The sequence below is a fragment of the Leptodactylus fuscus genome, chromosome 9, assembly GCF_031893055.1.
Source record: "Leptodactylus fuscus isolate aLepFus1 chromosome 9, aLepFus1.hap2, whole genome shotgun sequence".
NCBI classification, from domain to species: Eukaryota; Metazoa; Chordata; class Amphibia; order Anura; family Leptodactylidae; genus Leptodactylus; species Leptodactylus fuscus.
In genome coordinates this window covers 40,727,525-40,744,515 of record NC_134273.1, presented here as the reverse complement: position 1 = coordinate 40,744,515, position 16,991 = coordinate 40,727,525, and the positions used below count along the sequence as shown (strand labels likewise).

General features: G+C 43.3%; 1 protein-coding gene across 3 annotated transcripts in view; it reads right to left on the bottom strand.

Moving 5' to 3' along the window:
• TNRC6B (trinucleotide repeat containing adaptor 6B) overlaps positions 1–15,394 on the bottom strand; it is an 82,862-nt gene extending 67,468 nt beyond the window's left edge. For 2 of the 3 annotated variants that reach the window (XM_075286789.1, XM_075286791.1), the window contains exons 1-3: positions 15,310–15,394; positions 11,908–11,991; positions 9,009–9,104 (exon numbers count right to left, since the gene is read on the bottom strand). In XM_075286789.1, coding sequence (XP_075142890.1) covers positions 9,009–9,043 — 35 coding nt within the window. In that variant the 5' untranslated portion in view covers positions 9,044–9,104; positions 11,908–11,991; positions 15,310–15,394. The remainder of the gene's footprint in view (positions 1–9,008; positions 9,105–11,907; positions 11,992–15,309) is intronic. The other variant, XM_075286790.1, reaches the window with a different exon arrangement.
• Between the last annotated feature and the right edge of the window lie 1,597 nt (positions 15,395–16,991).

Below are 16,991 nucleotides of genomic sequence, written 5' to 3'. Positions count from 1 at the left end.
TGCCATAGGCAGAGCTCAATAGTGATACACCTACGACAGGCCAGAAAGCCTTCAGAAGTTCCTGTGATCTCACCACGCAGGAGCCATGATAACTGGGGGAGTAAGTGTGAATCCACAGATGCCAAGACTGCATCTGATGGGTCAAATGCCCGTGTCTAGAGAAGTCTCTGATCATGGGCACTGCTGCCAGATCACTGGGCGGTCAACACTTGATATTTGCTGTACTATTTTGGAAGATGTTGGGAAGGAATTGATACCCAACTTCCTCATACACAATAGGGAAGATTTCCTAATCAAAGTTTTAAACACATTTTTAAAGGGGCTCTATCAGCAAAATTATGCTAATGGAGCCCCACATATGCGTGAATAGCCTTTAAAAAGGCTATTCAGGCACCGTAAATGTTATATTAAATCCCAGTCCCGTTTTTAAATAAAAGCATTAAAACATATATGCTAATCTTACCGAACGTGCACCGAGGCAGGGATAAACGATGCAACGTCAGCTTCGGGCACGCCTGCCTCTACTGTCTTCTTGTAGTAACGTCCTCTGGTTCCGTTTCTTCCGGCTACTTCTCTTCAAATCCCGCCACTGTGTAGCAGCACTTCCCTCCGCAGCGCTACTGCACAGGCTCACTCACCATTTTACTTAATGGCAGTTCGCGAGTGAGCCTGCACAGTAGCGCTCTGGAGGGAAGCGCTACTATGCAGGTGCGGGATTTGAAGAGAAGAAGCCGGAAGACACGGAACCAGAGGGAGTTACTACAAGAAGACAGAAGAGGCAGGCGTGCCCGAAGCTGACGTCACAACGTGCATCCCCGCCCACGGTGCACGTTCGGTAAGATTAGCATATATGTTTTAATGCTTTTATTTAAAAACGGGACTGGGATTTAATATAACATTTACGGTGCCTGAATAGCCTTTTTAAAGGCTATTCATGCATATGTGGGGCTCTATTAGCATAATTTTGCTGATAGATCCCCTTTAACGCCATCTGACAAAGGAGGGTGGCCTAAGATGTAATAATGTTTGCCATAAATGTGGCATAAAGTCAATCAACTCAGAGATGGTATAAATGCAGAGCAGACAGTATAAAGATGCACCAGACTTACCATAACAAGTCACTGTGATAAATCTGGCACAGATTGACTAGTCTGTTTACACGGTCTAAACAGTATTTGTATATCTCTGCCAACTAACTGGTTAACAGGTTCCCCTTTGGCTACTACCACATAAAACACATGTCCACTAATGCCTGTGCACACATGACTTTCACGTCTCACACCTTGTAGTAGCCATTGCCACTTTGTCGATTGTTCTTCCTGCCAAGCTTGAATAAAGGGACTACCTCTTTAAGGCCTCTGTAATAATGTAATCTCAGAGTAATACAACTGAAGTATTTCCCCCCACAAACTAACTAAGTCTGGCGTACCACAACATTATAGGAGACTGCACATCAATTCTGACATTACATGGGTTAAGCCTGTGAAGAACATGTTTAAGTAACTCAAAAATATCATGTCAGCCAAACAAGATTACACGCTTGAGCGCCCTCCAATCTGCCAGGGAAGGGAAATGCCCGATGCTCCCAGGAAGGCGGCTAATTATAATATACAAAGAGAGTCACATGTTCTGCAGAGCCGACTTAACCCACAATCCACACCGCTGATCCCTCCGCCATCCCAGGCCGTCTGCTCAAAAACCCCTGTCTGTACCACATAGGTAAGAATCCAATATAAAACATACAGTAAGGAGGGTATAAGGCTTAGTTCACACGTGAAAAAAGCCTAGCTGATTTTGTCACTGATTTTTCAGCGTCGCTTTTTTTGGACACTGTTTTTTGCATTGGACGCTGTTTTTGACGCTTTTTCAGTCACTGTTTTTTTGAAGCTTTTTTTTTTTTTTGCATTACAAAAAAAGTACATGATAAAAAAAACCGCTAGCGGTTTCAGTCACTGTTTTTGCCAAAACAGCTGCAAAAATAAGCGACCAAAAACCGCTAGCGGTTTTTTCAGTGCCCCATAGACTCCTATTCATTTTTTCAGGCGTTAAACGCCTGAAGAAAGGTCATGTTGCTTCTTTTTCTGCTAGCAAAAAAAGCTAGCAATAAAAAAAGCTAGCAGAAAAAAAAAAGCTAGCAATTCACATAGGGCTACATTTTATGGAGGCTGATTTGGCCGCGAAATCAGCTGTCAAAATCAGCGTCCATGTCCCCGTGTGAACTAGCCCTAAGCTATATACCTTACTGGTGCACAATCACTTTATATATGGATGGTGAGTAATCTGTGACGTGTTACAATACTACTATAGGTCAGCACCATGAAAGCACAGTGATACCCAAAGTAACAGCAGTACGGTACCAGACAAAGCCAAGACTAAGGGCCCATGCACATGACAGAGTGTGCGTCTGAGTTGGGGTCAGTTTTATTAAAGAACGCAGTAGGTTATGACATTTGATTGCATATAAGTCTATGGGACTTCTGGATCCATTCTGTTCTGATATTCTGCACCCTACAATCGGAATGGATCCGGAACTCCCAAAGACGTGGAACTTGCCAGCCAACTCAGATGCACCGGCCACAAGACAAAAAGTATTAAGAAAAAAAAAAAGTGTTATAAAGTGATAAAACAATAGCCACTTATTCAATACCTTGGCCATCCTGCACAGATTGCTCCGACTGTCACCTGTCCGTGTTTGTTTTCAAGCTGTCAGCAATGATGTGCTATGGCTGTATGTGACTGTGTCAATTGTTGCCTCAGTCACATGCGTACTTCAAGAACCACTATATTCACTATTCTCTATAACACCGTAATTCCATATATGACACCTCACATCCGCTCCTGATGTTCTTGCTTTTTTCTCTTACAATTAAAGAGCATGAAAAATAAATTTGAAAAGCAATATATTCTATTATATCTCAGCAGCCATGTTTCCCCCCTCCCTCTCTAATGCCAGTGCATGCGAGTCAGGAAGTCTAGGAGGAGAGGGCTGAGCTGGCCAATTGATAGAATGAAATATCTACAAACTGTAGTACCAGCAGTAACATACACACAGTGACACCGGCTACATCAGTACACTCTAGTACAGCTCCACATGCAAGTCATCCAACTTTCCTGAAAAAAAAAAAAAAAAAAAAAAAGGTTGGATAGGTATTCTGAATATCAGCCCCCATTATTGCCCTTATATGTACAAGTACTAAATAACATGGCACACTATGCCAGATTTGCTTTTTAGGGTTATGGGAAAGCTGGGTAGCATACCAGGTAATGCTGAAATAGTGACTGCTGAATAATAAATGAAGAAATATAAAATAAATCTCCAGAGCTTGCCAGATTTTCCTTCCTGGCTTCTGGGAAAGCTATAATAAAGAATACTGAATATTATATTTACCTACATAAATCAAACTCCATGTACTATCATAACAGAGCTTGCCAGGACTTCCCTTTCAGGATTCAGAGAATGTTAGGTAACATACCAGGTAATGTAACAATAGGGACCGCTGAGAACTAAATATACCTGAATAAACCCTGTTTGCTGCCAAAGCTTACTTAATTTGCATTTCAGGTTTGGGAAAGCTAGGTAGCTTAGCATGTGGAGCTGTGTTAGGGTTTTACTGAATATATTTATCTAAATAAACCCCACTGTTTGCCACATAATTGTGCAATATAATGTCAGATGTGATTTTCAGGGCCACAAAAAATTAGCTAGCATAACAGGTAATTATGTATTAGGGACTCCAGAGTTCGAAATCTACCTACATACACACTCCACTTTGCTATGTAATTGTTCCTTAACTTGACAGATGTGTCTTTCAGGGTTGCAGGAAACTGAGTAACATACCAGTGCTGTAATACAGACTGCTGCTGAAGCAAAATCTATCTATATAAACCTCTTTCTAAGTTATAACACAGCTAGTGTTTCTCTGGTGTAATTCATGCTCTGGAGATGCACTGTCTCCATTACAGGATTTGAAATGGAAGGTAAGCCCCACCCCCTCTCAAACTTTTTGTGATGTCATGCTAATGTAGTGGATCTCCAGCCAGTAATGGTCCTGTACAGAGGCAGGAAGAACTGTCTGTCCAGTCTACAATCATACAATGTGTAGTGGATGGGGAAGTTACTGCAAGCTTAGTCCCATTCCAGTCAATGAGACTGTGCTTACACTACGTAGCGACTGGTTAAAGGGGTTGTAAATTGAAGCCTTTTTCTAAATATATTGCTTTAGAAATTCTGCTTTGTTTGCCTACTATGTGAATTTATTCCTCCCATTGTTTACATAACGTTACTATAACCACAGACGGACCTGGGAGATAGGACAAGTGATGTCACTTACTCAGTTCTGGCAGGGCAATCTTTTCAGTTAATTGCAGTTGACTGATAAAGCCTGGGTCTGTTATCTCTCTATGTAAACACACAGATAACATGGAGTGTGTTCTGTACAAGAATTTGCAGATTATCTGACCTGCAGAAGTGTTGTCTGTCCTGTTCAGCAAGAGGGAGGGGGAGGAGAAATACAGGAAGTGAGAAGCGGACACTGCATGCAGCCTGGCTGAAAGGCAGAGATGGGAGAGCCCCTTTAAGTATACAAAGAGCTGTAGTAGTTCTGAAACACTGTGACAGCTGAAAAAAGCTGAGAGGGTGCAGATGGTTCATCAGTAGCATACTTCTGAACAACCCTTTCATGACATCAGGGAGGTCAGTATTATAGCATGTAAGGGCCGAGGTCACAGATTGTCTGCAGCAGTCACAGGCAGCCAGAGCATGTCATCAGTGGAAGCATAAAACATAGACCGTGGAGGACAACCAAAGCATCTGAACTACTGTATATGACTTAACATTTATAGCCCACCCTTTGGACAGACCTTAAACATAACATTGATGAAGTCTGACTCACAGCACCCCCAAGGTAAAGGTTTTTGAAGCGCTGTGGCACTTGATCCAGCACCAGGCACAAGTGTACATTTTGTAGCAGCTGTGCGCCAAGTAAATGCTGTTGCATGTGTAGTACCAGACACAGCCACTATAAAGTGTATCGCGCTGTGCTTGGTAATGAAGTATCCTGAACTTTGCGGTGCATTTATACAGCTGATCAGCGGGAAGGTCGCGAGTCAGAACAGCATTGATCAGATATTGATGGCCTAATCGAAGTCACAGAAAAACCTTTCAAGGCTTCATTCACAATGGATTTTAGTAGAGTCTGAGGGATACACTATTACACAAAATAATAAATACATGTATTTAATCTAAATAGGTTCACTAGATATGGCCTTTTGGAGTCAATAGTACAGTGTAAAAAACACAATAAGGTACTGTATAATTCCAAATCCCAATGTGCACAAGCAAAGAAACACAAGCAATAACCTACTAAGGGAAAATTCATGTAGAAGATTGTGATTTAGTGCTAAGGTAGTCAAAACAGCATAAATAGTCACTTGTGAAGAATGTATACCATAACGCACTACAGCCACCATATATATGGCGAGAATGGCTGCAGCTATGCATTGGTATCCTATGGACAAGCTTCCTGTCCATCCTTTGGACTTTGCTAGAGTGTTTTTTTCCTGGGTGGTCCCTGACAGTCATAGAAGTTTTGGCTTCAGGAAAGTTTGTAGGAGCCATCAGATAGAAAAAGATTGGAGGTGATAAAATTTCAGTTTAAAATAATGTTAATTTGCAATTTTATCAAAAATTAAATTTTTCCTCCGACTCTCAATGTTGCCTCAGCACTATGCTTAGTGATAAAGCTCTGGCATGGGAGGAGTAAAACCCTGATACCAAATAGCAGGTCCCTTATTTTGGCAGGTCCTTTTTTCATGCCTAAAGAGGTGCAATTGCTGTTATTCTCCCCATGTACTGCAGTGCAGTGGCATTCTGTATTCTGTGCAAAAAGGGACAAGTCATAAACGAATTGTAAAACGTTACTACAGATATACAAAGTGACAAGCCTCGTGGAAAAGCCTTCAAAATAGGCGCAAGCACATAATGAATCTTGCGCACAAAACATAAAAAGGGGCAGAATTAGAAAATAGATGCCCCCATTGTACTCTACCAATGCAAGATGTAACAGGCAAGAGCTGACAACACTAAGACCTCATTCACACAGCCATACTGGTTTTCTCCTACAAAATTCCGTTAAAAAATGAACCTATCAGTGTATTTTGACCTTATGCACTCAGCAATGAAAAGTGACCAAGTGGTGGTGGCAGCAATGTCCATCTTTTGAACAACCATCACGTGGCTATTTTAAGACGTGCGAAAATCTTCGGATGTGTTTTTCTAACCATCAAAATGGACAAACACAGGACAGGTTAGTTATTCTGACATTTTCATAGTCTTTCCATGTGTGAATGGACTCATAGACTTTCATAGGTTTTACAATGTCCATGTGATGGATGTTCAAAAAACGGAGTTCACTAAGTCATTTTTTTTTTTTTTTACCATTGTGTAAATAAGGCCTAAGGAGTTCAACGTTCCAACTAAGGCAGCAATTAACCAATGCATTGTGTGTGTGTGTGTGGGGGTGTTTGTTGTTTTTTTTTTATTTTATTTTTTTTTTAACTGCAGTAATGCCTAGCGTATTGGTACACATTTTACCTGCATGCCAACAGTGAACAAATTAAAAACCTCTTGCATACATGTACGTGTATTCTACTCAGCTGAAACGATAGAAAATGTGTTATTCATAATAGCAATTTAAAACAGCACGCTGATATTGGCTTAAAAAAAACACTGTGTGAACCCAGTCTTAAAAAGTACCATGCAGTTCTGAGTGGAGCATTTTTATTAAGTCATTTATAAGAGGGTTTTAACGTTACGGCCATTAGTATAGAAGTGAAATACATAGTAATGGTGCATGCTCACATAGCCCCAGCCACCTCATCTTGCAGGATTGCAAAATTGTGTCCCAGCTGAATCTGCATTCAGTGGAAAGCAATAACTTTTTGCTTACAATTTTTCTACATGCGTTCTTTTTCAATTATTGAATTTTCAATATACCAAAAGCTCCAAACCTTTCTATATTCCAGGTAGAAGGACACAAATAAAAGAACAAAAGGCAATAATATGAGATTTATCATTTGGAGCTAATTGATCATTTACAAGGCAATAGTACAAGGCACGAAAAAGTCACACATGCTTTGTGTAAGCCAGGAGTTTGTGCAAAAATGTGCAAATTTTATCTTATTTACATTGCCTTTTCCACTTTCCTGAATCCAGATTAATGATTATTTACGTCAGTTTATAAATGACACAGCATAAAGATAAATGAGGTGCACAACACAAAGTCTCTTTTAGCTACCAGAGGTGGCCAGGGTTTTGGGTATTTGCGCTTACTGCAACACCTATCTGTATTCTAAAGGTACTCAGAAGAACCATATGGAACATAAGAACATGATGGTGGATGTCTGATTTATTGTCGACATATGATAACCATCGTTGTATGATGCACATAAGGAAACTGGATCCCTGCTCCACAGCCAACAACCATTTCAAGGCCTGATTTACACGACTGACTGAATGCTCTTCTGAGGGGAGAGTCCTATGCGCTGTTCCAATGACAGGGCTGGTCCTATCCTGCTCCATGACAATGGAACCCTCCACTGAAATCAATAGGGAACGGAAGGCACTCCAATGTCACAAAACTTGACAAAAGCATCAGAAGATGCAAAATTGCCATTGGCCGGTGAGCTGGGTTCCAGTTATGTCCAGGCTAGTTTGCCCAGTGACCCATATGCCCATTAGACAAATGTTTCATTCTTTGTCAGTGATGGGCCACTGCACTGTTATATTTTCTGCACAGTTATTTTTTATAAATATGACAAATGTAGTAAGAAATCCTTCAGAAGCTTAAACTTGATGATATTTATTATTTTAAACCCAAGTACAGTAACCCCATTGAAGGTGAACAGCCACAATCTTACACAAAATGGCTGCTGGTCATAAAAGTGTGAAATCCCCATTGTAGGACCATTGAAGCACTGGTCTGATGAGGCTTTAAAATGGTTGTATCGAGCGAACCCTGGCAACTCCCTGGAGTCCACATTATAGTCAGGAAGCATTTTCCCCATATTCTTAACCACCCGAATGACAAGCAAGCAAATGACAGAATGAAGAAAAATACCCTCAAATTCATTACAGAAAAAAATATCTTATTTTATTAGTTCATTCTTGACAGCAGCATATTTGTGTACCCCTATAAGGCAGATCATTCCCACCTTTTGCAATCTAAATGGAATATGGAAAAAGTATAAGATTTGGCAGCCATGTATAGTGCCAACATTACTACAGATAATATATGCAGAGATCTCTGACTATACAAGGAGCTGTTCATGATACTTGTTATATTCAAGGACAGTAAAGAGAAGAATGCTGTAAAACCATTCAACGCCACTATACAGTGTACAGAGCTGTACCTGCTCCCAGAGCACCACACTTGTTTCAATTGAATGACTAGTGGAGCTGCCTGGGTGTCAGACCTCCACCGATCAGTAATTGTTGTCAATCCACAGGATCTGTCATAAAAGTCCAACAGATGGAGGTGCTGCACCTTCCTGCTCAGCTATTCTCTGAGCTCCCATAGAAGTAAATGAATAGATCCTGCATATATAGCCTCCTCTCCTGTGGCTGTAACTAAGGGGTTGGATGACCAATATTCTGGGGATAGATCGGGTTATGGGGGTGGAAATCACATTTATCATTCATTTAAGATATACCCTGTGGACGTAAGATACATTTCCCTGATGAGAATACCCTTTAAAGTTCCAGAAAACCCCTTTAAAGAAGGAAATGTTGATCAGATTCTCTATTATAGGAAAAGACTTTAGACTAATATTTGTTTTAGAAACGGATTCCCTTTTATTGTGCACATTATCAGGTAATTTCTTCTCATCCTGTGCTTTAGAGAAACTGTATACAGTATTGTAATGTACAGTGCCCGATTTGTGGCCATTCATCTATTAGGAGATTTCAACCCTGGTCTTGTCCAAACCACTAAATTGCTTCATGCACTGACCTTGGGACAGCTTTCCTTAAGTGTTTCTCCCTCATTCGTCTGCATGGGAAAGAAAAATGGTGTGCAAAATGGTGAAGAATCACACGCAGGTATTATCTACAAGAAAAGAATAAATAGGTTAAAATCAATGCATAGAATGCTTACAATACTGACCATTAAAATTGCACAAAATCAATATCATAAACATAGATCAAAGATATATGAGATATATAAAAAAAAAAAATATAATAATCTATCTATCTAATTACTGGGGGCCCCACATCAATGACTAGAAAGGTGGTCCTAAACAGAGCCCCCACTATACAACTGCAGCAAGTTTGAATGGTGGACAAGAATGGGCAATTATTACCTAAATTGGGCATTTTTACCTCTATAATGATTATTTAGGTCACACCCCTTTTATAGTTTGAGTAGGTGTTGGGTGGTCTGGTTGCCCGGCAGTTTTGTTCAGTCAGAATACGGTCAAACTGTACCTGTTATTATATTCTGACATCTTTTCAGACCCCAGAGGCCCTGGGTAGGTGATCAAAGATAAAAAAAAAAAAAAAAAAAACAGTTCTCTCTCCTGGGCTCTAGCAAGACTCCCTGATGTCTGTGGATCTTCTTACTGACAGGGAGGTTCAATCACAGTGGCTACACAGCATTGTGACAATTACATCTATGCATCACAATGCCACGTGACCCTCAGCGGTTCCTGACGTCAGAAGATCTGGAGACAGCAGGGAGTCACGCCAGAGCCCAGGTTTTTTTATGTTGGATCACTACAGGTCTGTAGAGTCAGCGTTAGTTTTGGGTGGAATCGAAAAAAGTTACTAATTCCAGCTTCAAAATAAAATGATTACAATATATTATTCAATTATTTATATTTAATGATTAGCTATATAGCTTATTACATATTTACTTTCATAGAAATCCAATGACTGCCTTTTTTTGTGACTTAGCGGATCCTTACTGCTTGTGTCTGACCATGACGATCAGTCAATTATGTCAGAGACAGTGGTTTGGCTTAGTAACTACACAGCCCTGGTATTAAACATAAAATGTCAACCAACAGCGTGTCGGTGACAAAAGCACAACTCACTAAGGCTAGGTTCAACGTAGCGCCGAGCTTTCTGTCATTTGGGTACACCAGGGGACCCAAAGACAGGAGAGCCTGTCCAGTAAAACAGCGGTTACCTGTGGAGCCCATAAATTGTAAAGGGGTCTGCTGGGTGCTTGTCAGGTTTCAGCCATTCAGCCCGGGCATCAGTAAGTTTACAAGACTGATTTATGATCTATCTAGGCCTGTTAACCATTGACATGCAGTGCCCATTTATATATCATACTAGCTGGTACCCGCGACTTCGTCTGCGGTGATTGTAGAAGTGGGTATATACAGGCGCGGGTAAGGTTTTCGTACTGTGTATAAGGTATGGGATATAAAATGTAACTGTGTATCTTGTTTTTGCTGTAATTCTGAGAGCACATGAGACTTTTGTGTTGAATGTAATTTGTATTTCAGCCGCTATACGGTGTTGGCATAAACTGTACATAGTGACTTTGGGACAGAGGTATTTCAGGTTAATATACTTCGATATACGACATTGTATGATTTGTTATTTTCCGCCAGTACATGTAAGTTTTGGGTACAGGATACTCTTGAGTAAGCAACATAAAGTCTGGCCCTGTGCATGACAGTTTAGTAACTCCATGTGCCTCTTATTAATAGCAATTAACCCCATCATGTCCCTCACATTAACCCCAGTGTAAGAGTTACTGATAGAGATGAGCGAGTACTGTTGGGATCAGCCGATCCGAACAGTACGCTCGCATAGAAATGAATGGACGTAGCCGGCACGCGGGGGGTTAAGCGCGCTGGCTACGTCCAAGCGGAAATACCAGGTGCATCCATTCATTTCTATGGAGCGTGCTGTTCAGATCGGCTGATCCCAACAGTACTCGCTCATCTCTAGTTACTGATATGTGAGAGACTTGGAGGTAATAATTAAGTATCTTCATTACTGAGGTGTTTTATTAGTACCTCCATATGTCTCACATATTAGTCACCTTTATATGGGGCACACAGGGGTTAATATGAGGGACATGATGGGGTTTATTCCTATTAATGTGAGGTACATGGAGTTACTAACACTAAACTAATAACCCCAAATGCCTGACATTAATGAGAATAGGAAGTAAAGGAAGGGAGCTGTGTGTTTCTTACTTTCAGTTTGCTAGCAGCTTCGACAGGAGCTATCACTATAGCAGGCAGAGACTTGAGCGATTAAGCTCCACCTCTGGGTTTCCTGCACCCCTCTCAAAGGGGAGTGTCCTTATGCCTCAGCTGTAGCAGAGACTTTATTTAACTCTTGCAGGTCCTGTGCTGCTGGCATGCCAGTGAAATATGGCAGGAGTGCCACTCTTGGCATGTGTGCCAGGGGTTGCTGACCTCTGCTGTAGGGGGTAATATGAATTTTGTGGCTTGCTATGGTCCAAAGTGTGTGAGATTGCAGAGATAGTGATGTGAGTTTGGGGTTTGTGGGGGTCCTGGGAAAAACGTATGTGCGCTATTGTGACGAAAAGTAGCCTATTGCGCAATGGGGTGTATTAACTATGTTTGTGGAAAATTTCAGCCAAATCGGTCAAGCGGGTTTTGCGTGATTGACTAACAAACATCCGAACACACAAACCCACAAACATCCAAACTCACAAACTTTCACATTTATAATATTAATAGGATATATCATAATACAACAAACAATTATATTTCAACATTCCTTTTTAGTCAGGTTTTTCAGTAAAAAGCAGAGTCTGCTGGAAATCTTTCATTATCAAAAAAAGTCTATTCCAGCTGTTAACACTATGTAGGACTGAATGGTTTTGCTGATGCACCCCGTGTGGTGTGAATGCGTGATCGTACCTTTCACCAGCTCTGTGTGTGACAACAGCCAGCAAGGTGTCAAATCCTGGGTAGAGTCAGTGCACAGAGTAAGAGACAAAAGACCTGTGAATAGAAAGAAAACAAGAGATAAGCAATGTGACAGAATCAAGCCTCTGACCTGCTAGAATCGGGAACCTGACCTCAAATCTGCTGCAATATGCAGATGTTAGACGGCACAAGCAGAGAGCGCTGCAGAAGCAACTTATATATCCACACAGTAGACATCCTGTACAATACACACAACCAACCGAATACTGCAGCGTGAGCATATACAGCTCTGGATTAAAGAGAACTTACCTCTAAATCAATACTTCCCCAGGAAATGGAACTCGGGTCCATTACACATGAATGTAATACTGCGCATTTCTGTGACTGTATCGCTCACAAATCCATCCCAACTGCAGGTCTGAAGACCAAACAGCAATGGGAGGCCCTATGAGGTGTATAAGGCCAGTTTTACATCTGGGTTATCCATCCTTACAATATTGATGGCCTATACTTAGCATAGTCCATCCATATTCTTTCTATGGGGATCCAACACCCTGGAACCCCACAGATTAGCTGTTCCAAGGACGGTGCGGTTCACTGTTGTGTTAACATGCTGAGAGAAACACTGTTCACTTGCTGTACAATGTGTAAGAGTGGCTTTAGGGACTGCAGCTCTGTCCTATAGACTTCAATGGGACAGGGTTACAGTGCCTTAAAACCGTCATTACTCATGATACGGCGAGTGAGCAGTATGGTCTTGTGACATGTAAATGAGAGCCGTTCTCAAACAACTGATCTTTGGGAGTCTTAATATTAATTGTCTATCCTATCCAAAAGGCGGATAACCCCTTTAATGAGGTATTCCAAACTCATATCACTAGGATATGCCACACCTCTAAGACCCCCACCAATCCTGAGAATGAATGATCTGCAGCACAGATTTAGAAACAGCAGTCCCTTCACTATTTTCCCCTGGACCCGCACACAGGGCAGAGAACTGTGACCAGCTCCATTCAATAGATCTGTGCAAACGTTCACTTACACTGGAGGAGGCAAGGGAAAACTGTGAGGGTGCTGAAGGGCTAAATCAGTGCTGCCGACCCCTGATTCTCAGGATTGGTGGGAGTCCCACCAAAAGGACACCGTCACTCACAAAGTTATGGCACATCCTAATGATATGAGAATTGGAGGATGGAATCTCACGCACAGTTGTTCGAGTCAAAACCAAAAGTGAGTTCAAAAAACACCTTATACATCTCCTGCCAGCTGTGACTCAAAAAGCTTTATCAAAACTCGCACCTCAAACTACATGAGCGCTTCAGCCCAAGACCATGGCCACATGTTGCGAGTAGCAGACATCTCACAGCGGACGTACAAGTGGTACAAACCATCTAATGTCTGCTGTGCAGTCACAAGCCGTTCTCAGCTTTCCCAAGACTAAATACCATGGCTCAAGATGCAGCGCAAACTGCCATGTTACCTGTCATAAAGACCCACAGGGCAGGAGGACACTTGGTGCTGCTGTTTGTGTCTGCAGTGTGTGGATGCTGTTTGATGAAATCCCTTTCCAATACATTTGTACTGAACTTCACAGCAGGTTACCCACCGTAGCACGCACCATATGGCCTTAGTGTAAAAGGTTTTTTTTTTGCATTAGACTTAAACTGAATAACTAGCCAGTTGTTTTTTTTAAAGTTATATGTATTTGGGAAAGCTGGGTACCAACCAAAACAACTGCAAATGTTGTAACACAGTCTAGGCTACTATTCTGCACAAGACAGAAGCATCCATGGATAACTGGACAGATCTGGCACGCAGGACAAGATGGTTGACACCAGCTTACGCCGGAAAAAAGCACCGGCGTAACTTCTCAGGCTGCTATTTATGACTGTAGGGATGACAGCCATTAGGATTTCATTTAGAACAGCAAAAACTCTTTGCAGCTGCTCATAGGAACATCTGGCAAGTAAATATATAATAGTACTTAGCATAGGTGCTGTATACCTTGTATACCTAACAATATATGGGTTAGCCAATGTTCACAAATAGGGGATCAAATGTCTGATCACATAAGACCCCCCCCGGGATGACTGGAGCAGTAGCACATATGAGACCATGGCTCTATTCAGGCCTATGAGCCTGACACATCGTTGTAGTCAGACATCACCACAGGTCCCATAGAAGCCAATCCAGGGCTGATCAGACACTCACATAGCGCTCTGTACAGACAGGGCACTCAGGGCTGATCAGATACTCACATAGCGCTCTGTACAGACAGGGCACTCAGGGCTGATCAGACATTCACATAGCGCTCTGTACAGACAGGGCACTCAGGGCTGATCAGACACTCACATAGCGCTCTGTACAGACAGGGCACTCAGGGCTGATCAGACACTCACATAGCGCTCTGTACAGACAGGGCACTCAGGGCTGATCAGACACTCACATAGCGCTCTGTACAGACAGGGCACTCAGGGCTGATCAGATACTCACATAGCGCTCTGTACAGACAGGGCACTCAGGGCTGATCAGACACTCACATAGCGCTCTGTACAGACCGGGCACTCAGGGCTGATCAGACACTCACATAGCGCTCTGTACAGACCGGGCACTCAGGGCTGATCAGACACTCACATAGCGCTCTGTACAGACAGGGCACTCAGGGCTGATCAGACACTCACATAGCGCTCTGTACAGACAGGGCACTCAGGGCTGATCAGACACTCACATAGCGCTCTGTACAGACAGGGCACTCAGGGCTGATCAGACACTCACATAGCGCTCTGTACAGACAGGGCACTCAGGGCTGATCAGATACTCACATAGCGCTCTGTACAGACAGGGCACTCAGGGCTGATCAGACACTCACATAGCGCTCTGTACAGACAGGGCACTCAGGGCTGATCAGACATTTATCCCATACCCTGTATACCCCATGTAGTGTGAATAATGACATATACAAATGACAAGCTGCCAGCAGGCTGATCCAGGTGAATAAAGCTGCTAATACCTTCCCAGTGTGTAACATACAGAGACTATGCGCCTGCTTACATAACCTGGCCACCAGATGACTGCATATGACACATAAGGTAGCAGCCTTATTACACAGGACACATGCACAGCACAGCGCAGCCAGGACTCAGGCTGCACGAGAATTAACGACAGCACGCGACTTACAAAGCCGCACAATGTGAACGTACCCCAGAATATAGCGATAAATAGCAGCGCTGGAGCCGCCACAGGTCACACACTCACACAGCCCGTAGGCCTTGATCACACACAACTCCTCCACACTGCCTCATACACAGCACAGTCATGCACATAAATGGCGACTGCAAAGAGCCATGAATTCTGACAAACAGGCACCCCAGCCCCCCCGTCAGCCCCTCTCACCGGTCTCCCGGTAACTCCCACCTCCGCCAACTCCGCGCTCCCCTGCCTGACTGCACCACAGCCCGCTCCGCCCTCTGGCAACAACACCACAACATGACTCGACACGTACACGCCCCTTGACCGCTACTATTGGTCCAGAGAGTCGACAGTTCATACTTGAATTGGCTGTATTGGCTGTCAATCACTTTGACCCGCCTTTTTAGTGGCCCTAGCTCCTTATTGGGCCAACGAAGAACACGCCCTTCCGAGTATCTCACTCGCCGCCGGACGGACGTAATGGCGTCATGACGTAAGAGCGTGTGTGGTCCAAGCCTCGGTTTACTCTGTTACTGCGGGAATGAAGTCATTTCGAGAGGGTTCTGTGCCACCAACCAAAGGCTGAGGCCTGGCTGCCAATAGGAGTGCTCGTACTCTGTGGCGTTACATGCGGCGCCATAGCAATCACCATGACGAGCTGCAGGGGCCATCTTTTTATGTATATTTTATTTATAGTCTTCACACGTGGATGTATCTTCTTCTATGTAGAAATGATGTTCTGTGGGCCGTGCAAAAGTACGTGGAGCTGTGTGACTATGCTCCAAAGCTTCATCAGTGAGCCTGTCCTCAGGCAACCCAATTCTCATAGATTTGAGTTTAGTTATTTTGCTTATGCTGGGTTCACACTAGCGTTTGGGTCTCCGTTCTGTGACCGGGACCAGCTGTGCGCGCCAGTGAGCGTTTTATGCTCTCCACCGCGAAACCGTGTTTTTTTGTTTTGTTGTTTTTTTTAAATCGTACACAGAGTACTGCATGTCCGATTTAAAAAAAAAAAAAAAAAAGTTTTGCGGCGGAGAGCATAAAACGCTCATGGCCGGACATCTTTCAAACCCATTCAAATGGATGAGAGAGTCCTGCAGGTTTCCGTCTCCTGCCTCTGTCTTGTGCAGGAAATGAAAACTTGCAGAACGGAGACCGGGCGCAGATGTGAACAAGCCCTGACTTATATAATGCCAACATAGTCTGCAGCGCTTTATAGACATTGTCAGTCACAGCCCCATGTAGGGCGCACCATCATGGGGATAACATACAAATTCTTTGCAGATGTTGTTTTTTTGGTCGTCTTGAACCTAGGACTGCAGTGTTTGTTTTCTAATATCCTCTACTATTAGAGCCTCCCATTCCTGTATACAAGACTTCTTCTGAGTGGCACCACTTGTCCTGAATGCTCTACAGTGGCTAATCCTATTAAAGGGAGTTTTCTGGGCAAAAATCTACCCCCTTTCAAATGTCTATTGATGCTATGAATTGGTTAATACACCCACCTCCCATGAGGTGACCTGTCCTGGACTGGCTTAGCGTCACCGTCTCGGCAGCCCGGCACGGGAAGCGAGCGGTGGATTGGGGAGGCCCTGTGGATGCAGCGCTGCTCCAGCGGCCTCCCCTCACGCTCAGGCAGAGAGCAGGTGCTCTCCCTGCCTGCTAACGCCGTACCGCTCCCTCCTCTGGGGGGGGGGGGGCCTTTCTGTCGTCCGCCTCGGGCGGCAAAAAAGGTGGGTACACCCATATACTTTTGGCAGTGTTTGTGTGATTTCTGGAAGCTCCTGGCTTCTTTTGCAATTGTTTACTTGGTATAGTTCCTGTGTACCTTCCACACTACCTCCTTCTCACTGCCCCTCTCCTCTCTCTTACACTCCCCTCCCTGT